This window comes from Wolffia australiana, chromosome 7 (genome assembly GCF_029677425.1).
Source record: "Wolffia australiana isolate 7733 chromosome 7, ASM2967742v1".
Taxonomy (NCBI): domain Eukaryota; kingdom Viridiplantae; phylum Streptophyta; class Magnoliopsida; order Alismatales; family Araceae; genus Wolffia; species Wolffia australiana.
In genome coordinates this window covers 18,258,132-18,280,875 of record NC_135841.1, presented here as the reverse complement: position 1 = coordinate 18,280,875, position 22,744 = coordinate 18,258,132, and the positions used below count along the sequence as shown (strand labels likewise).

Sequence of the window (22,744 nt, the reverse complement as noted above, 5' to 3'; positions counted from 1 at the left end):
CGAGCTGAGGGGGGTAGGGATCGGCCGGGGACGAGCCGCCTGGAGACGCGATGAAATACAGACGATCACTAAGGACGGGGATCGTAGAGGGAGAGAAGGAGGGCAGACCTAGACGAGGAGAGGGGAGACAATAAGTTCTTTCTTATATCTTCTTGGCTGCCCTCCTAAAGAGAGGGCATCCCTCTTTAAAGGGAAATACATAATAGCAAATGACTAAAACGCCCGTGTGGGCTAACATGACAAAATTACCCCTAGGATCCTATCACTGTCCACCACAAGACAGACATAACTGTAACCATAACAGAACTGGGTGCCAAGAATATGGATAACGGTAATAACTTTCACCAGCTCTTTAAATAATGCAACATTAATCTTCCTCATCTTAGAAATATATTCTATGCAAAAAATCTGACATGCCAAATGAGAATTTGATTTAAATTCCAAAGAGGACTAAAAATTAGCATACATGAGAACCATGGATAAGTAGATAAACCTCAAGGAACTCACAAACAGGATACATAGTCTTAGGAACATGAATCGGCTAAAATGACATGATAAACAAAAAGTGATTAAACTATGGATCTCTTCTTGGAGAAACTTGTGATTTTTGGACCCAGGTCAGATTGGTTCAGGATTTAGTTTGAGAACAATCTAGTATTATCTTCTCAAATCATTTTCTTAAAAAACAAAATCCATTGAAATCATTAATTTTTCTATTTCAGTACTTTTTAGAAACTCTGGTAACACTTTTTGGCTGATCATATGACTTTTGACCGTCTAAATGTAACAACTTTGTACGTTCATATAGTCCTCTCACATAAAACATGGATTTACAAGTCTTATTTTATTTATCTTCCTCCAACCACTTCTAGTATCTGTTGCTTTTTGATATAAATAACTACTATCCAATTTCTAGAATGGGCGACCAAAATTCCTTAAAATTTCCATGTTATGGAATCCGAGACATTTTTATATCAAAAAGCATAAATAAACTTGCACATTTTGTCTCATTTGACTGCAATCCTATACTTAAGTTTACTTAATGATCCAAACCTATCAAAATACTCATTCAAAATACAGGAAGATGCCTACGCTGTGGTAAACATTCTGACCTTTGTTCTTGCTGACGTATAACGTCTTCCTGCAGATGAAGAATCCGAAGGCAGGCAATATTTGAGCTTCTCATAAATATCTTCAAGGAAAGATGACACGACAGGATATGTCCTCCCCTTCGCTGTGATTACTGGGCAGTTTCCAAGGTATCTTGAAAACAGGGTAGAATCAACCGTTGCAGACCTTGAACAGATACTAAGTTAGGCCAAGACAAAGTGACTAAAATAATTGCAAAAGTTCAATCGTTAGGTCGAGAATAATACATTAGAACAACTTTCAACTTCGGTATCCCATTCAAAGCCTGTCTCTCAATCAGGTTTTTCAGAACAATGAGCAAAAAATCCCCCTGAAAAAATGAAGAAGGTGGATATATATGGGGCATGCTTCACCTAGTGAATCACTGAAGTGGAAGGAAAAGTTTGTCTCAACAGAAAAATGTTTCTTCTTGCTAAAAAAATGACTTTAGTCTTCCAGTGATTTTTCTTTGTTTCCAAACATGAAACTTAATCGTTTAGGGTATCTAAAACTCTGGAAATTGAAACTAGTACAAGTCAAAGTTAAACATACTAAGTAAGGAGGAGATAAAAGTTGAGCATTCAAGAAATGATAAGAAGATTAACGGCCAAAACAAGATAAAAAGGCATTCATGCTTCCCATAACTCATGACTACACCAAAAATCCAGGGAAGACGCGGCAAATGTAAGAATCATCACTAAGCTAAACAAAGGTTTGTCGTTTGATCAGACGATTTCATGAGAATGGAGTTATAGTGCGCAATGGACTACAATAAGAGGTAATGGATTTCATAAGAGGCCCGGAAGATGATTCCAAACTGTATGGGAGAAGACTTAAACGAGGGCCAATGAAAGGTGTTTCTGGGTTAAACACTGGCTATCTGCTATCAAAGTATTATGTCATTCGCTCTTATTGATTTCCTCTTAATTACCCTTCTTAAGAAGGACATGATCCAGAGGTGCAATCAAAATAACATGAGCAGAAGGACGGGTCCTCCGCCGGCGGTCCCGTGCCAACCCCACCCCCCCCCCGCCAACGGGTCCTCCGCCGGGGGTCCCCCCCCCGGGCGACGGGTCCTCCGCCGGCGGTCCCCCTCCCCGCCGACGGGTCCTCCGCCGGCGGTCCCATGCCCGCACCCCCAACCCCCCCGACGGTCCCGCTGCCAGCGAGCCCAACGGTTTTGCTGGATGTCGGGCTCCGGCCGTGGGAGAGGCCGCGGCGGCGTTTCTCCGCCGACGCCGACCTCTTCCACCGGCGACCGCAGGAGTAGCGCCCACCCGTGGCATGGGTGGAACAGGCCGCAGGCTCAACAGTCTCAACAACCGAGGTTGCCGCGGCGGCACCAGTCGCGGCAGCGGCCATCCCACCCGACGGCTGCTACTGCTGATCGGGCAGGTCCGGGGTGGCGACAGACCCATCGACCGCCAAGGAGGCCCCTACCGACATGGCCAAGTCGGTACAGATCTCCGGCTCCTACACAGCCCTTCTCGTATGCGTCCGCACCGTCGACCACCACCTCCATCTGCTCTGGCCGCTCGCAACAGGGTAGGTTCGGATTCCCCTACTGGACCGACCCAGGCGACAGTTCCAAAACAGCGTCGGTCCTATGCAGAAGCAGTCAGGGAAATAGCAGATGACCCGAGCGATGAGGAAGAGGAAGCGGGATGGACTAGAGTACAACGCCGCCGAAGGCGCCGCCTGTCAGTCGCCCTCCGGGCAGCCACCAGGGAGGGCGAACGGCAGTGTTTCCGGTGCTTCTCACGAGGTCATTTTATTCGGGAGTGCCGGGAACCCGTCGTCTGTCGTCTGTGCTTCCACCCGAGGCACCGACAGGCCGCCTGTCCGCAGGCGCAGACATACCATCGTGAGCCCGCCTGGACGTGGCCCCCACCAGGCTTGCCTGCTCTCTGCCTAGTTGGGGTGGTGACTAGTGGTCGGCCAAAAGTGGAACAAGAGTTGCGACACCTTCAGTCCAAATGGCCAGACACGGGGAGCGCAGATGTTCATCGACTTTCCTCGGGTGATTTCTTCCTGCGCAACCTGACGAGGGCCAACTTCCAGGCATCACGGGGACAGGAAGAGGAAGTCAACGGAGGCGGCCGAATTATATGGCGCAGGCCAAATCCTGCGGATGGGGCGAACAAGTCCACCCAACATATTGTGCCGCTTATACTCCGGGGGATCCCTTTCGGGCGCCGGATATGGGCGCCGGTAGCCAAGATTACACGGCCTATTTCAGCCCTACGTCGGATCATCTCCACCGGCCTCAGATCAGGTGACCCGAAGAGTGTGGCTGTAGAGATTGCAGTCCCCGCCGGGACGACCATCCCGCCGGTAGTCGTTAGCGAAGGAGATGGGGTCACCTACATGATCCAGGTAGCGATGCCCCCCCCTCCGCCGACGCAACCAAGGTTCAGTGGTCAAGCAGGCCAAGACGACGGACCCGCGGACTGGTCGCCGGAGGTGGACAAGTCCCCCCCCAAAGCAACACCCCAAAGCAAGACGGGGTCGTCCCATAACCTCCCGCCAACAGAGACCGCACATCCAACAACTGGGTCCCTAACGCCCCGTACGGAGCCGTCACCACTAGCGACGGAGCAGTCGCCGTCAACCCGGAGGAAGCAGCAGTCCAACACTGAGGCGGCACAGTCGATGCACTTCCCGTCCTCTACCACGGGTCCGGCGACTCCTTCCGACGACTCACCCACCCTCACCACGGAACACGAGCCCCCCATTGCCACCCGGGGGACAGTGACCTTGGAGGGGGACACGACGCCGGCTCTCCCACAAACGGCGCCTACGCCTCCTTCGCCGAGCCCAATATCCGCCCGTGCTCCCGGGGACTCAGACCAGCCTCAACCCCCGGTGGCGGACAACATCCAGAGCCCTACGACGCTTCAGTAAGCGGGCTCGACCGCTACAAGCCACCGCCCCAATCGGGAGGATCGGGACCACGGTAATAGGGTCATCCGAGCGGTAAATATGGGGCGTGCAAAGCGAATGCTAGTGGCGCAACATCTCTACTACAAGCGCAAGGGTAGCAATCGGAAGCCAAGCACGATCATGTCCCGGCAGGAAGTTGACACCTACCTGGAAGAGCTCAATGGGACCACAGTCTGGCCCGTTATATCCCCAGACGCGGAAAAGATCGCTAAGGCGGCAGGGGTGCAATTGCTGCTGCAGCTCGAAGAGGTACAACCGGCTTCCCCATGAAGTGCATCTCATGGAATGTTCGTGGGCTCCGAGATGCCCGTAGGCGACGGATAATCGGCCAATATCTCCGGGAATGGGAAGCTGCAGTCATTTGCCTCCAGGAAACCATGCTGGAAACGTGCGATGCACGCATTTGGAATGTCTTGGGGCGGGACATCTCCAGGGCTTCGCGGCACGTCCGGCCACGGGCCGAGCCGGAGGGGTGATAGTGGCATGGTCTGAGGATCACTTCGAAGAAGCTGATAGGTGGATTGGACGTCATTTAGTGGCGGTTAAATTGACACGCCGCACGAACAGTTGGCAATGGGTGGTCATCTCGGTGTACGGCCCGGCGTCCCCATCCAACCGCGCAGAATTATGGGAGGACCTGGAATCGGTGGCGGGGCGATTCCGGGGGCTCCCCCTACTGGTGGGGGGGACTTCAATGTCACCTTAGAAGCGGGAGATCGACCGAATGGCTGGGGGGGGGGGGCGTGACTGTGGGTCACAACAGCTCTGGGACTTTATCTCCACCGAAGGTCTTCAGGAAATGGGCCCGTCGAATTGCACGTATACGTGGCGCAGCTCCGCCCATCCGCAATCCCTATCGAGGCTGGACAGATTCCTCTCTTCGGCGGAACTCATGGAGACATACCCTTCGGCTGAAGTTGTCGCGCTGCCAAGACCGATGTCTGACCATTCACCTATAGAGTGGCGGCCAAGCCCGGATGGTCGACAGTCCACTTATTTCAAGCTGGACAGATCAATGCTACTGGAAGACGGGTTCCGGAACGAAGTCCAGCGGTGGTGGGAGACATGGAAGCACTCCTCAGTTGGAGCCCGGGATCTCCCTTCCAAGCTGAGTGGCCTCCGCTCGTTCCTAAAGTCTACCCAAAAGCAAAGGAGAGCGGACCGGAGCCACTGTAGAGATGCAGCCTTGGAACAGATAAAACAGTGGCATGATGTCGAAGATACCAGACCCCTTACGGGGGAGGAGATACAAGAACAGCGTCGGCACAAATCCACGATGACGGAAGACGATTACAAACGAGAAATGGATTGGCGGCAGCGCTCGAGACAACTCTGGCTCAAAGAGGGGGACGCGAACACCCGATTTTTCCACATGTGCGCCAACGGGCGGCGAAGGAGGAACCGGATAGCCAGAGTGCGTGTGGGGGGCACGGTGCACATGGAGGCGGCAGAGATTGGCCAGGCTCTTGCAAGACATTTTTTCGCCGTCTCTCGGAAGGGACCTAGACATGTCTGGCAATGGTCGGGCCGCGGCGTAGCCACGCTGACGGAGACCCAAAAGCAGGGACTGACCACTCCATTCACGGAGGAGGAGGTTAAGGCGGCTATACGAGGCCTCAACGCCGAGGGGGCCCCGGGACCCGACGGCATTCCAGTCTTCTTCTACAAAGAATTTTGGCCCGCAATCGGCCCGGACCTGCTGCAGGCCATGGCACAACTATGGAGGGGGGAGCTCAACATGGCCCGGTTTAACCGATCACACCTAGTGTTGTTGCCTAAAAAGCAAGGAGCGGAAGACATCGGTGATTTTCGACCCATCTCCCTCTGGAATACCATCTATCTCATCATGGCCAAGGTGCTGGCTAATCGCATGCGGGAAGTGATTGACGGACTCGTCAGCCCCTATCAGTCAGCCTTCATCCCGGCCAGGATGATGACAGACAGCACCGTCTTGGCGGGGGAAATTGTGGCGGAATGGAAGCGACGAGGAACCACTGCATTCATATGGAAGGTGGATTTTGCTAAGGCATATGATTCCTTGGATTGGGGCTTTTTGTGGGCAATGCTGCGCCGGCGAAGCTTCCCCGAGTTGTGGATCCAGTGGATGAAGCAATGCGTGACAACCCACGCGTTCTCTATCCTGCTTGACGGACGTCCCCAAGGGGGCTGGATTCATCCGCACCGTGGGGTTCGACAGGGGTGCCCACTGGCGCCACTGTTATTCGTCCTTGCCATGGACGCCTTAGCCGTATGCACTCAGCAGCTTTGTGGGAGGGGATTGCTCCGGGGATTCCAATCTCCTAGCCAGCCCCTGGGAATCCCACTATTGCAGTACGCCGACGACACAATGTTCTTCATCGAGGGATCGGCTGAGGCGGCGGAGACCGTCTCCATTTTACTTGACTTGTTTGCTGATTTTGCAGGTCTTCGTCTCAATCGGCAGAAATCGTCATTTGTGGGATTTGGTATGACACCGGAGACGGAGCGACGGTGTGCAGCCACCCTCGATACCCCCGTCGAGACCCTCCCAATCCGTTACCTGGGGCTCCCTCTTTCCGGGGGGCGGATCCGGGCCCGAGACTGGCAACCAGTTCTTGAGAACATGGAGCGGCGTTTAGAAGGATGGAAGTCAAGACTGTTGTCCAAGGGGGGGCGGCTGGTTCTCACCAAGGCGGTGCTCTCGTCCATCCCAACCCTCTACTTGTCAGTATTCCGAGTCCCGGGGGCTGTCCAGACCCACATGGAATCCATTATGAGGTGCTTCTTCTGGAAAGGCAGTCAACCAGGGGATTGCCGGGGAGCAGCGCGGGTGGCTTGGAAGGACATAAGCCGACCAACCAGATCCGGAGGCCTAGGCATTCGAGACATTCAGCTTTCCAACCAGGCACTCCTGTCCAAATGGGTCTACCGTATGCTCCAGCCACTGGACAGCTTGACGACTCAGGTCAGTCGAGATTCCTACGGAGCCAGCCTGGATTGGCACAGCCTGGGCGGACTCCAACGGCGGCCGTCGGCGTTCTGGCGAGGAATATCACAAGTCTCCCAGTTGACTCGGCAGCATTACGCCCCCCAACTCGGCGACGGGGGGACTTTTCGCTTCTGGCTCAATGATTGGTCGGGTCAAGGGAGGCTAAAGGAGAAATACCCCCGCCTGTTCGCGCTAGCACAGGACCCGCGCGCCGCGGTCCGAGTGTGCTGGCACGAGGGATGGTTGCCGACATTTCGAGGGCACCTGTCAGATCAACGACAAAGGGACCTCCTGGAGTTGAAGCTTTCACTGGTGCAGCTTACGCCCACTGAGGACGGGGCCGACCGAGTCGTATGGCGGGGAGCAGCTTTCTCTGCGAGAACGGTATACTCACGGCTCTGTCAGTCTCACTCCCCGACTGCCCCAGACCTCCCCGGTGGGTGTCGTCTCATCTGGAAGCGGAAGATCCCCTTGACCGTGAAGATATTTGGCTGGTTGCTGCAGAGGCGTCGACTCACTACGCGCAGTGTACGGCGAAACTGGCGACCGGGGGAATCAGCCGAGTGTGCCCTGTGCAGAGGGGAACTTGAGGACTGCGAACATCTTTTCTTCCGCTGCCCCCTGGCGCGGGAGGTGTGGACTACGGAAGAGATCCCTGGTGTGGTCACCTGATCGGTTGAGTCCTTCTGGACATCGCTCCGGGGGGGACCATACCGGTGTGAAGCCGAGTGGCAAAGACTTTTTGCCATCCTTTGGTCCTTGTGGCTTCACCAAAATGAGGTCATCTTCCAGAGTCGCCCACCAGTAGCTCTGGTGGTCATACAAGACGCCAGGGCTCTCGCTTCGGTGTGGTGCCGCGGCATGTAGCCGTGTTTCGCCTCTAGGCGTTCATACCTTGTAATGATTTACATAGTTATAGCAATGGGGGCACCTTCTTTCTGGTGACTCCCTTTTTCGTTTCAAAAAAAAATAATAATAACATGAGCATAATATTTTTGTCCAACCTTTTCTGCTTGCTATCGACTCCACTTACGAGGAAGAATATTTAACTGACCTCCCAAAGGTAAAACCTAAACATCACTGGTATAACTCCAAATGATCACAAAGTAATTCAGCAAACGTTGTGCGATTCAAAACAGAAATACACTTGACAGAGAGAAGGAGAATGGGGATAGAGTAGGGAGGTAATGCGGGGGAGGTAGAGCCTCCTTCTGGCCGTCGGGAAACTCCTGACTGCTCCAGCGCCCGCCCTTAGCTGCTTGAGATCTCTTCAAAGAAATTCCGTGCGGTTTTCTCCTTCGCATCCTTATTTTCCAATGCGTGTGAGAATGCTAAACGACATCTGTTGCGTCGTTTCTCCCCCTGCGAAACTGACGCCTTTGATATGCCTTTTGGAATCTCTTATCAATACTCCCCCCGTCGAGTTGAAGCTTGTCCTCAAGCTTGAAGTGTGGGAAACTTCGGGCGATGTTGGTGGCGTCTTCCCAAGTCGCATCATAAGCTGGAAGACCCTGCCATTTGATTAAGACAGATAATCCTGCCGGTGTAATCTTGGAGGTTAGAACAGCTTCTGGAGTGACCTGTATGGTCCTCCCCGGAGCGATGTCCAGAAGGACTCAACTGCTCGGGTGACCACACCAGGGACGTCTTCCGTAGTCCACACCTCCCGTGCCAGGGGGCAACGGAAAAAGAGATGGTCACAGTACTCAATTTCACCCATGCACAGGCCACACTTGGCTGATTCCCCCGGGAGCCAGCACTGCCGTACAGAGCGCGTAGTGAGGCGACATCTCTGCAGCAGCCAGCCAAATACCTTCCCTGTCAGGGGGATCTTCCGCTTCCAGACTAGACGGCACCCCCCTGGTAGATCTGGGGCAGCCGGGGACTGGGATTGACATAGTCGTGTGTATGCCGTTTTTGCGGAGAAAGCGGCTCCTAGCCATACGACTCGGTCGGCCTCGTCCTCATTGGGCGTAAGCTGCCCCAATATAAAGTCGCAGCTCTAGGAGGTCCCGCTGTCGTTGATCTGACAGCAGCCCTCAAAAGGTTGGCGACCATCCCCCGCGCCAGCACTCCCGGACCGTAGCACCCGGATCCTGCGCTAATGCGAACAGACGGGGGTATGCCTCCTTTAGCCTCCCTTGCCCCGACCAATCATCGAGCCAGAATCGAAATGTCCTCCCATCGCCAATCTGGGGGCCGTAGTACTGACGAGTCAGTTGGGCGACCTGTGCAACACCTCGCCAGAACGCAGACGGCCTGCGTTGTCGGCCACCCAGGTTGTGCCAATCCAGGCTGGTGCCGTAGGCATCTCGAAGGATCTGAGGCACTAGACTTTCCGATGGGTGGAACAACCGGCATACCCATTTAGATAGGAGTGCCTGATTGGAGAGCTGCAGGTCTCGAATGCCGAGGCCTCCGGCTCTGGTAGGTCGGCATACGTCCTTCCAAGCCACCCGCGCCGCTCCCCGGCAATCCCCTGGTTGGCTGCCTTTCCAGAAGAATCGCCGCATAAGGGACTCCATGCAGGTCTGAACAGTCCCCGGGACTCGGAATACTCACAAATAGAAGGTTAAGATGGCCGAGAGCACCGCCTTGATGAGAACCAGCTGCCCCCCCTTGGACAACAGCCTTGACTTCATTCCTTCCAGGCGCCTCTCCATGTTATCAATAACTGGTTGCCAGTATCGGGCCCGGATCTGCCCCCCAGAGAGCGGGAGCCCCAGGTAACGGATGGGGAGGGGTATCGAGGATGGCGGCACACCTTTGCTCCATCTCTGATGTCATGCCAAATCCCACAACCGACGATTTATGCAGATTGAGACGAAGACCTGCAAAATCAGCAAACAAGTCAAGTAAAGTGGAGACGGTCTCCGCCGCCGCAGCCGATCCCTCGATGAAGAATATCGTGTCGTCGGCGTACTGCAATAGCGGGATTCCCTGGGCCTGGCTAGGAGATTGGAATCCCCGGAGCAGTTCCCTCCCACAGAGCTGCTGAGTGCATATGGCTAAGGCGTCCACAGCGAGGACGAATAGCAGTGGCGCCAACGGGCATCCCCGTCGAACCCCACGTTGTGGCTGGATCCATCCCCCTTCGGGTCGCCCATCAAGCAGAATGGAGAAGGAGTGGGTTGTCACACATAGTTTCACCCACCGGATCCACATCTCGGGAAAGTTTCGCCAACGCAGCACCGTCCACAAAAAACCCCAGTCCAAGGAATCATACGCCTTAGCGAAATCCACCTTCCATAGGAATGCAGTGGTTCCTCGGCGCTTCCATGCCGCCACCATTTCCCCCGCCAGGACGGTGCTGTCCGTCATCATCCTGCCAGGAATGAAGGCGGACTGACAGGGGCTGATGAGTCCATCAATCACTTCCTGCAAGCGATTAGCCAACACTTTGGCCATGATGAGATAGATGGAGTTAGAGAGGGAGATGGGCCGAAAATCACCAATATCTTCCGCCCATTGACCATAAGATACATCTGATCCAGGGAGCCAAACCAGTCAACATGTCAAAAAATTACATGTTGTTAGTATTTCTCCCACAATTACTGCGCTGTCACCCAAGAGTCTAAGAAAGCTGACTGAGCGGGTCCAACAAGCTCTCCTATCCTGGCCCTCAACCTATTTGCCAGCACCTTTGCAATAATGAGATAGATAGAGTTTGACAATGATATGGGTCTAAAATCTTCAATTCTATTCGCCGCTTGACATTTCGGCAAGAGGAACAAATACGATCTATTGATATTTTCTATATTCCCTCGTCCTGGTCTAAATTCTTCAAGCGTGGCCATCACATACGGTCAACCCAAATTCCAGCACTCACTGTAAAAGAATACTGGGATGCCGTCTGGAGCTCCCTCCCCATTCAACTCCTTGATTGCCACCTTAACCTCATCTTCTGAAAACGAATGAATTAATTCCGCTTGATGTTCAGGGCTCACCATCTTTGCCCCCCTCCCACACAACTTCCACCGGCTTTGTTCCCCTTTTTTGGAGAAGGATTGGAAGTGGTCTGCAATGGCCTGTCCCACTGCCGGTGATCCAATGTGTTCTCGATGTTCCACCTTTATTCTCAATAATCGATTTGTACGTTTTCTGGCATTTGCCGCCAGGTGGAAGAATCTCGTATTTGCGTCACCTGCTCATAACCATAATTGTCTTGGGCGTTGTCTCCAATCTATCTCTAATTTCTTGTCTTCCTCTACCACCACCCCCTGCCATCCTCAATGTTCTTGAGCCTCTTCTTCATCTTTTACTCTAATGTCTTCCAACTTATCCAGTTGCTTTACTCTGGTTAGAGCTTCATTCTTCCTTCCTCCTGATTTCCCAAACCCATTTTTGATACCCAATCAAATGTTGTCATAGCCCTTTCTGTCTCTCAGCCATTGTCTCTGTAACCGACCCGGCTTTGTGTTGTGCAGTCCATGCTTGCTCTATCTCATCCCTGAAATTGACTTCATGGAACCATGATTTATCCATCTTAAAATATGTGGATCGCTTAAAAGTCTCATTTGATGCCCACACGATGGGAGTATGATCAGATAATGGTCTTGGCAGTGATGGTAATGGATTTTGTGTGATCTCCCCTATTTTTCTTCAGAAAAATATTTTGCTTCAATTCAATCAGAATTTTTTTGCCCAAAAACGTATATATTCAATAGAGTTCTTGACAATTGAATGAGAAGAAAAATAAATTTTATGGCTCCAAAGAAAGAACTTACTAAAAGAGAACGCTCATGAACTTCATCGACAATCACGTGGGTGACACCGACCAAATCTTTGTCATCCTAGAGATATCATAAAGCATGAATATGGTGTCACTGTCTAATCAAAAGTATATTTCAAGTTTTTTCCAAAATTAGTTTACTAGAAATTATTAGAAACAAATTCTATGGATTTCAATTTTAATGACAAAGCTATTTAATAAAAGATAAATACGATCCGATGACAAATATAAATAAAAAATCTCATTTCTACATAATGCTGTAATGCTTCACATAGCTTACTTGATAAAAAAGAAATACTCATTTAATTAAGAAAAAGTTTCAATCTTGTTAATTAGAAGTATATATCTTAGAAGACAGCACCCAACATCCACTTTTATCCCTTTCAACAGGATCTTTCACACAGGAACATTTACAACACAAAGAAGGAAAAAGTGAAATTCTAAGTACAGAGTAGATGGAGGATTGGAATGCTATGAGGCTCAGCTTGTAGCCAAGGGTTTCACACAATACTATGAAATTGATTATTTTGAAATGTTTGCCTGGGTAGCCAGGAATATCCAACTGTATGGCATGAAGAATGATTTTATCCATGATGAACCACAATGGTTTATGTGACCATACCTCTAGGATTTAGACATACCCATATGACGGGAATGTTTGTTAATTGAAGAGGACTTTTTATGGTCTAAAGTAGTTGCCACAGACATGGTTTGAAAGACTTGCTAAGACTACGAAGAAATTGGGGTATTGCCTAAGCAAAAAGGCCACACCTTGTTCGTCAAAAGTAAGTGTCCTGAGTAACTGATACACTCTGGTATCGATAGTAGTAATCGGTAAGAAATCCAGAATGAAACCTCAATCTCAAAATGTACGTTAAGAAGATTTGAGATCAAGAAGATAGACAGAACGGACGGCCCTCCTCCTCGAAGACGAGCTCCTTCCGCAACTCAGATCGAGACAGCTTCTCTGGAGGAGGTAGCTCCTTCCACAATCTGGTTCCCTCCTTCCCTTCTTGAATTGTTGCAGCGTTTGCCGTCAGCGACGCTCTCCCGCTGTCGACCCCGACGGAATGAACGGTCGCTTCTTCCCTCCAAAAGAAAGAAAATGCCAGAAGTGGTTAAGGTGGTTCACGGCCACTTTATTTATAGTGTCCAACCAACTCTGGATCTTGACTTGGTGTCAAAGCCCGGAGTAGGTGTTGCTCCGACCTTGCTTGTACTTGCGCCTCCTTTGGTATTTTCTTGAGTAGAACGTATCAGCAACATAGCCCTGATTCTATATGTGGACAATATTTCTATTACTAGGAATGATCCAGTTCAAGAAAAGTATCACGAGCAATCACTTGCAACAGAGTTTTATACTAAGTCATTTGGGAGACTAAGATATTTCTTGGGTATGGAGGTGGCTTATTCCAAAGATGGCATATTTATGTCCCAACTCAAGGACATCTTAGATCTTCTAAGAGAAGTAAGCCAACTGGCATGTAAACCTGCGACCACTCTAGTAGATCCAAACACAGTTAGGGATCAGAGAGGAAAGTTCACCAGTGAACCAACAGTCATATCAGTATCTGATTCGGAGATTAATTTACCTGAATCATACTCGGCGTAATATTGCACTTGTCGGGAGCCTACTTAATCAGATCATATTGTAACCTCGTGAATTACACCTATAGCCTCCTCTTTACATAGTGGCATTATTGAAAGGTACACTTAGCCAGGTGTCCAATTCAAGAAAGAGAGAAATAAAGTGTGTCGTAAAAATGGAGACATTCCCTTTCTATTTATTTTTAGTTTACTTATTTCTTAAAACCCTGGATGTTTTCTTATTGTAAATATACCTACTAGATTTGATTCTTATTGGATCCATAGTATTGTGTTTCTTAGACCAAATATTTTTGGAGCCCAATACGTAAATACCGGAGTCGAATGTGAATGGAACAAGAAGATTTCTTTTGTGTTTCTCCTTTTGGAAGCTAGGGTTTAGACAGGTGGAGGAAGGAAGCATCTGAGGAGCAATAGGGTATCAGAGCACTACTGGGAGATATGCTCACCCACTATATCCAGTCAGTAAGATGTCTCCAACCAACCAGCCAGATCTCCAGAACGCTCTCCTATTTCACATAGTCCAAACTCCCAAGTCTTCCAGAATTCCTCTCATCCACAGTGCTTCACAGATTCCTTGAGCTAATGCTCTGAGTTCAGCTTCAGAGCTCAATCTTGAAACTACATCTTGCTTCTTACTTTGCCATGTAGTCAAGCTTCCTCCAATGAGTGAACAATAACCTGATGTCGACTTTCTATCGAGAATTGATCCTCCATAATCTGCATCTGTGTACATCTCTCGTCCAGTTGTACCTTTCAAATATGACAACGATGTGTGCTGCATGCAAATGAGGTTCTTTTGGATTGTGCATAAATTGACTTAATAATCCAACTGCAAATGCTATATCTGGTCCTGTATGGCTCAAGTATATCAACGTACCAACCAATTGTTGGCACTGATCTTTGTTGACAGGTGCATTATCTTCACATACACCACGCTTGCTGTTGGGGTCAATTGGTGACGCAGCCTTAGTACACGAACAGTGTAGGAACATCACTTGAATCCACAAGCCGTGCTCTACTTGAAGGAGTTGAGACCTGAATCCATAGAACTAGCTTCTCCAACCCTTGAGTCCACAAGGGGTTTGCTTGAATCAACAAGCAGCTAAGCACTCTCTACCAAAGAGAACAACTAGAGGGAGAAATAACAGTTTCCACAAAATAACAGATTTCCATTATGCTCATTCAGGGGTACAGGGGGGCTTTATATAGGCTAAAACAAGTGCAGGTTCGTCCATAATGACTGTACCCATGAAATGACAAGTCAAAACATTGAGAAAAACAACTCTGTCAACCTAAAACAGAGAATAAGCAGCCTGATATGCCTAAGCAGATATATCATGCAGATTCGAGGGCATGTAGAAGCTGTGAGTAGATATTTGTGTGGCTCAAGAAGATCCTGATGAGACAAAACAGAAGACAGGCACCTCTGACAAGTTAGAGCAGAGATCCTGGCAAAAGAAGAATCTGTCAAAGGATTTTGTCAGATATGAATCTGTCAGTAGATCTTGTCAGAGATAATCCTATCAGAAAAAATCCTGTCAGAGGATCCTGTCAGAGAAAATCCTGTCAGAAGATCCTGTCAGAGAAAATCCTACCAGAGAATTCAGTCAGAGAAAATCTTGTCAGAGGATTTTGAAGGGCTCTAGGTAAATTTCTGCAAATCCTGTCAGTTCTAGAAGAATCTCCTTTTTGGGCCACAAGTTGCTAATGGGCCTCAGAAAATTGGGCTTCTAGGCTACATCAATTGGGATGGACACTAGTTTACAATCAGTCATCTTAACCTCATTAAGAAGATCAATTATATACTTTGAGAAATGAGGAGCCCTTCATCAGACAAAGCAATTTCAATTCCAGGAAATACAGTAGAAGACCCGTGAACTTAATATCAAACAGCTTGCCCAACTGATTGCTTAGATGTTGAATTTCTTCATAGTTGTCTCATGAGATTATAATATCATCAACATCTACCAAGAGAACTATAATGCCTCTAGAAGGGGAATGTTTGATGAACAAAGTATAATCCTAGTTACTTTGACTATATCCCATTTCTTTCATCGATAGAGAAAAATCTTCCAAACCATGCCTTGGGTGACTATTTCAACCAACACAGGACTTTCTTCAATCAACACACCTTTTTCCCCACGTGTTCAGCATTATACCCTGGGGGTAAGTCCATATATACCTCTTTGTCCAAGTCATCGTGAAGAAAGGCATTTTTGAAGTCGTATTGACACATCTGCCATCTCAACTTCGCAGCTACTGCTATCAGGATTCTCAGAGTGTTCAGCTTTGCCACCAGAGCAAGTGTCTCTTTATAGTCTATTACATAGGATTGGGTATATCCTTTGGCCATGAGTCTGGCCTTATAACGTTCTATTGAACCGTCTGACTTATGCTTGATTGTATATACCTACCTGCAGCTGACTACTTTCCGGTCTCCTGGGACTGGTACCACCTCCCATGTGTTGCTCTTAAGTAATGCTTCCATTTATGATGTCATTGCCTCTTTCCATTTCAATATCTTCATAGCTTCTTCTACACTTCTCGTGAGATATTTTCATTATCTTCATTATCAATGTTCGTGAGATATTTTTGCATAATTAACCACATGTGATAGTGGATACCTTCCAGGTTGAGTGCATGTCTGCTTCCCTCTTCTAAGGGCAATCGGCCATTGCAGGTCTTCGTCACTAAGATCTTCCTCGATTGGTCTCTATTCATCGATGGTAGAGTTTTCTGCTTCTAGTTCTGTAACATCTTTGGACGGATGCCGTGCATTATTGTCTTCAAGAATAATAGGACTAGATCCTTCTCTAGACGGATGGTGACTCTCCTTGATTAATATAGGTGTAGTAACATTATCTTGTTCTTCCCCGCCTCCTGTCTCAATGGAATCTAGGATAAGTCTCTCTGCATTAGTGTTGCTTGATGAGCTGTAATACATTTCGTCCTCATTAAACGTCACATCTGCTGAGATAAAAAACTTCCTCAAGGTCGGGCTGGAACATTGTAACCCTTCTGAGTAGAAGAGTATCCCACAAATACACACTTGATTGATCTTGGCATGAGCTTGCTACCAGGATTGTGAGCATGAGCAAAAACTGTACACCCAAATACTCTTAGGGGAATAGGAGAGTGTATTGTTGCCTCTGGAAAGTGCCTCGACATCAACTCCAACAGACTATGATAATGTAGTGACTTGAATGGAAGCATGTTAATCAAATATACAGCAGTTAAATTGCATCTCCCCATAATTGGTTGGGAACTTGGCCTTGGAAGAGTAATGTCCTGGTGGTAGCAATCAGATGTCCAATTTTCTTTCTGCAACTCCATTTTGCTGGGGAGTATTATGATACGAACCTGGATCTCGGCTCGTATCCGAAGGAGGGTACAGGACGAGGCGAGGTAGAAGTTCCCAAGGTAAAGAGGTCAAACGGGAATGATCTGCGGAGGGGTCGAACAGATGGGGCAGGGATTGACTGGGGACGAGCCGCTTGAAGACACGGTGAGGAAGAGGCGATCACGAGGGACGAGGATCCTAGAGGGAGAGAGGGAGCCCAGACCTAGATGTGGAGAGGGGAGACAAGAACACTTCTTTCTTCTTCTTCTTGGCTGCGCTCCTAAAGGGAGTGCATCCCTATTTAAAGGAAATACGTAATAGCCAAATGATTGAAATGCCCCTGTGGGCTAACATGACGAAACTACCCCGAGAAAGGTTGAGGATCCTATCAAGGATCCAATCATATTAACACGAGAGGACTCATGGATAATACCATGATCACCAAAGAAAGTTGTCAAGGAGTTGTTGTAGTAATCTTTTGCATTGTCAGACCGAAACTTTTTGATGGTGACAAAGAACTAATTTTCAATCATTGTACAGAAATCTCTAATGATCTTTGATATTTCAGATTTATATTTGAACAAATGTACCCATGTCACTCTAGTGCAATTACCAACAAGCACAAGGAACCAGTTTTCCTAGTAATAGATGGGGTTTCGCATGGTCCCCAAATATCACTGTGAATCATATCAAATGGACGATATCTACTTTCATTATTGCCTGAGAATGAGGCTTGCTTCTGTTTTCCAAATTGACATGCATCACAAAATAAGTTTGATAGACCACTGTTTTTATCATAAACAGGTAATATTTTTCCCAAAACATCAAAAGATGGGTGTCTAGTTCTGGAATGCAAAATCTTTAGCTCTTTCAGCTTCTCTAGTTCTGCACCCTCGTCCCCTCTTCGTGTAGGCTTGGGGCTCCCCACCATCAAAGCATCTCCAGGTTTCTCATCCACTTGAATAAGGCCGTTCTTTATTTTAATAGATCCAATTCTTCGGTTGAGTACCTTGTCAAATAAAAAACACTCATCAGAGTTTAAGACCAGAACACACTAAATGTCTCTCACTAGTCGTTGTCGAGAAATAAGTTGTGCTCTCAGGCCCAGTAAATGCAGTACTTCTTTAAGAAGACCCAGGTGATTAATGAAGACAGTTCCAATTCCAGTCACGGGAAGTATCTCTCCACCAGCAGTGATCACCTTCCTTGGAGTGCAGCATAGAGAATATGTGGTGAAGATAGGTTGATTTGGGGTCATATGGTCTGTTGCCCCTGAGTCGACCACCCAGCATGCTGGCGCCCAGGTCTCTTAGGTGTGTTTTCCTAGGTTATTCTCCTACCCAAAAAAGGTCCAAATGTTATCACCCTCGATTGGGAAAATTATTTATCTCCACTGATGTAACCTTTAATGAGCAAGCTACGTATTATTTTTCCCAGGAGAGTTGCAAGCAAATGGTGAGTTAACTTATTATTCAACCTGAAATTATTATGTCAAGACACATAGCAAAGGACTATGAAATACCACCATTACATTTTCCTTTTGAGAAACATCTAATGCCAGAATCCCCAAAAGCAACTGATGAAACTCCTGGTGAGGATAGACGAAATGTTCATCCTGATGAGCTTCCTACAGGTTCCGCAGGTGTCACTGAGGAGGCGCAGGACGATAATATCACACAAGATGACAGATTGTGCTGGCCTACTGCCTTGAGAAAAGGCAAGAGATCCTGCATAATCAGCATCGGTGAAACACTTTGTTGTTCCTCACACACTTCCTTGGTCCACCTGTCTAAACCCTAGCCGCCAGAAGGAGACACAAAATTTTGCCTTCTAGTGAAAACAATAATCTCCTGATGGAAATTAATACAAGCTAAAGCTAAACAAGTGAAAACCAGTCAAGGTTATTTGAGAAGATTTATCGCTACGCACATACCATTCACTCTCCAGAGACATGCATTTTGAAGGCAATCAATGTCAGTGATATTTATGAAAACCATGCTAGTTTGAATTAAGCTCAGGGACAATCTATTTCCACGAGATGTATCGTATATAGATACAGTTCTCCACGCTGAAGTAGAGACATAGATCTCTATTTAAGGCTAATTATGAACTTCCTCTTCAACGTGACCTGTTTACTTCATAAGGCCCTTCATTCTAATGGGCCATCTTGTTGTGCAATGAGGTGTCAGGAATATGTTCTGAAATAATCCTCTTAATAACTACCATAATCTTCTCTCAGGTCTGCTAGAGCTCAGAAAACTCTTTTTTGTAATTCTCAAGGCCACTCTTGCCACTGATTGTCATGGCCAGAGGAGGCCACAAGCATTGTCACTTTTCCTCCTTCCTTTCAAGCCCTCCACTTTAGGCCCTCAAGAAAGCCCCGTTCATTCACTCCTCAGGCAATATAAAATCTCCCCTAATTTAATAATTTTTTTCCTTATTCAAGGCCTCTTCCTGTCATGAGATTTTCTCAGTAGTGCTTATGGATTTAAATCCCCGTTGTGGACTCACGAGTTGTATTAACTGATTCTGTGGATTCACAATTCAGACACTGGTAGAAGAGCCACTAAGGAGGCCGCCTTTGAAGTCATGTGTGACAAAGCAGGTAAGAAAGAATGCAAAACACAGTGCAAAGGATGAAGCTAGAGGCCACCACCATGTGTGACCTGGGGGAGCAGAATATGGCATTGGAAACGACATAACAGGAGCCCAAGATCGTTGGATCTGATACAACATAACTGTCTCAAACTTCATTCAATAGCATAGTTTGATGCATATTGGCAGAGAAAGCGGAGAGATACACAAGGGCCTAAGCCCATATATATGAAGCAGATGACATATCTAAACACAGAACTTACAGAGAGTCGACGGAGAAGGATTCCAGTTGTGCAAAAGAGAAGCTTTGTTCTCTCACTCCTGCATTCAGTGTTTTAAAGTCCAATTGAGGTTGAAGATCATAGATTGATTTTTTTTGAAGAAATGAAGATCATAGATTGATAACGAAATAAAGATAGAAAATGAGTAAGAAATCACATAGTACATTGTCATATTGATGATGTGCATTGCCTCAAATTTTATCTAACAGATTATTATTTGTAATATATCATAGAAATCCATTCAATAGGTCATGCACACAAAATTGGATTCTTTTTAAAGAAAAAAGGGAAGATCACCCAAAATTGGTAATCAACTCGAAATCAACAATATGCATCTTATTGAAAAATGCATGACCAACCTGCTTGATCCACCTGTCCTTCAATCCATATTAGACCAGAAGGTGTTACAATTATCCATATTATGTAGTACAATATCGAGCAACACAGCCCTTCCCTAAAACACAACCTCATTGCGGCGCAGTGATATCAAATAGAGCACTGCACGAAGCCTTCCCCACCCCAAGTGTCCTCTACATGCACCACCCTTGAGTGAGCTTCAACATCCCTCACAAGATGTCACATCCACCTGATGAGCTTCTGCAATCTCCAAATTGCCTGAGCGAATGAAAACACGAAAAGCATGTGAGAGCAGTCTTCCTGGCCTTGTCCACTCATACGCTTTTGGAAGACTCTTGTCATAACTCATCTCCTAAAACGCAGCCATTGAAAAATCTGCACTTTTAATGGGAACTTGTGGGTCCATAAACGCAGACATGCACTAATGATGGACCCCTCCTCTGTTATATCCCCTCTGATCCTCTTGTATACATCCCAAAGTGAAACAGATGCAGCCCTCCACACCCAACTGTCTTGTGTTCCATCTGTGGGCTGCAGATGTAAGATAGGTTGTTGCATGTTCAGTAATTTGTTCACCCTCTGATCAGACAGCGCACCCACCACAATCGGACTCCATGTGTCATCCTAACAGTCCTCACACCGACTCTTTTGGGTTCCGCGTCAATGCAAAGAGACAGGGAAAGCCTCTTGCAAGTTGCCTCGGGCCAACTAGTCATTTGTCCAATAGCAGAATAAAGCTCCATCACATAGTTTGGTTTAAAAAAATCTGAATTTGAGGGAAAATCTGTCTCAGGACCAGCTACAAAATGGATTACCCTTTGATTAGGTCGACCGTTATTCTCAGCTCATCTCCATCCATAACTATCTCTCAAGACATTTGTGGCCATGTCTACTCTGGTCCCACAATTTTGCCCACCCATTTTGTCAACAATGCAATATTCATGTCTTGTAGATGTAGTGCCCCCAGCTCACTTTGCTCTACCAGCCAGAAAACCACCTCCCACAATACCATAGAAGATCTGCTACTACTCCCCGGCAAGGGCCCATTCCAGAAAAAGAGACTCATCGAGAATTCCAGGTAGAATCTGATCCCCTTAGGCAGCTTGAAAATTGAGAGGTAAAATTTTGAGATTGCAGAGAGCACCAACCTCAGCAATACCTGCCGGCCAACTTTTGACAGTACACGGCTCTGCCCGCCCTTTAGTCTCCTTACCACCTTCTCAATCATTGGGGCCTACTCATCTGCCCCTTTGTCAAGGGCAACCCCAGGTAGCGCATGAGTGACGTCCCAATGGGAGTCCATGAAGCCTCAGAGCAATGAACCTCTTCCTCCTGCTAATCTGCAAGCCCCAGAAAAGCATATCTGGTTCGATTTACCTGCACGCCCAAGAAGTCTCCAAAGAGGTCAAATAACATTGAAAGGTTTGAAGCTTCCTCTGCTAAGCCTTCCATTAAGAAGGTAGTGTTGTTTGCATACTAAAGTATGGAATGCCTACTGGAAAGCTCATCGATTGAAAGCCTTCAGCATGCCACGTGTGCATACTTACATAGTACAGGTAGCCAAGGCGTCCTGCCAAGGGCATCCTTGCCTAACTCCCCTTTGGGAATGGATCCATCCGGCCTCTAGTTTGATGTTCATTATCACCGAAAAAGAATGGAAAGTCACCCATCTCCTTACCCATTTCATCCATTCTACTGGAACGTGTCTCTTCCTCACCAAGGCCCACAAGAAGTCCCAATCAAGAGAGTCATACTCCTTTGCACAGTCAATTTTCCACATGAAGCTTTTCTTCCCCTCTCTTTGCCACGGCGCTATGATTTTGCCCGTCAAGAGCTTCCGACAATATTTTCTTTTGTACTTGATGTGGAATGCCAACTTGCCGATACAACATTATTGGAAGGAAAAACAAGACTATAGGTGCTAACTCTTTTTGGGCTTGTCTATAAGCACTGGGGTAAGTCACTGGATAAGGGGCTACAGAAGTTGTGTTTGCATCCTACTAACACACTCCCTCTCTATCTCTAATGAAACCTCTCTCTAGGTCATCCCCCTTCCCCTCTGATCTCAAGCTCCTTCCTCTCTCCTAGCCCTTACATTCTGTCTCTCAATCTCTCCTTGGTCCCTTTCCTCTTCTCATCCTTGGCGCTGACATTTCTTTCACATTTACCAGAGACCTCTATGAAAACCAAAAATAAAAAAATGCATAGCCCAATATAGAAACATTCTAAAGAGTAAAATGATATTACTCTAATTTCTCAATAAATGTAGTGATTGTGTACAATTTTCAGAGTTAAGCAACGGAACGGGTGTTTCATATGGAATGAGGACTCAGTAGTCGCTCTCATTCACGGGCAGAAAATATCCATATGGATTTGTCACAAGGCAGCAGGAAAAAGGAATGGGGCTAAGCTCATGAATGAAAGTGAAGACTAAGTTCTCGTTCTGTAAGGAATACTCGCTTCAAGAAAGATTAAGAAAATGGTCAAGGGATTATTCATCTACCAGACTGTAATGTCACTCCATTTAATCAATAACACTCATGAATTTGATGCAATCTGACTCAAATAAGCATTTATCGTATTCTGATAACTTAATAAAGTCTCGTTTGCATTTGAACAGAAGGATCAATCCAAAAAGATAACGCACTAACCCTCACAGATGTTCCAAACAGAGAAACAAAAGCAATAAGGGTCGTCTTCCAGAGGGGTCCCCATCATTGACCTTACCTATGTGGAAGAGGAGATCTGCCTACTTCCATGCGATGTGAAAACAAAATATTTAAGAAAATATT

General features: G+C 47.4%; 1 protein-coding gene across 2 annotated transcripts in view; it reads right to left on the bottom strand.

Annotated features, from left to right (window-relative positions):
• Positions 1-22,744, bottom strand: part of LOC144706158 (RNA helicase family protein) — a 90,805-nt gene that overhangs the window by 26,163 nt on the left and 41,898 nt on the right. For both annotated transcript variants that reach the window (XM_078579066.1, XM_078579065.1), the window contains exons 13-16: positions 19,578-19,635; positions 11,767-11,832; positions 1,377-1,459; positions 1,113-1,296 (exon numbers count right to left, since the gene is read on the bottom strand). In XM_078579066.1, coding sequence (XP_078435192.1) covers positions 1,113-1,296; positions 1,377-1,459; positions 11,767-11,832; positions 19,578-19,635 — 391 coding nt within the window. The remainder of the gene's footprint in view (positions 1-1,112; positions 1,297-1,376; positions 1,460-11,766; positions 11,833-19,577; positions 19,636-22,744) is intronic.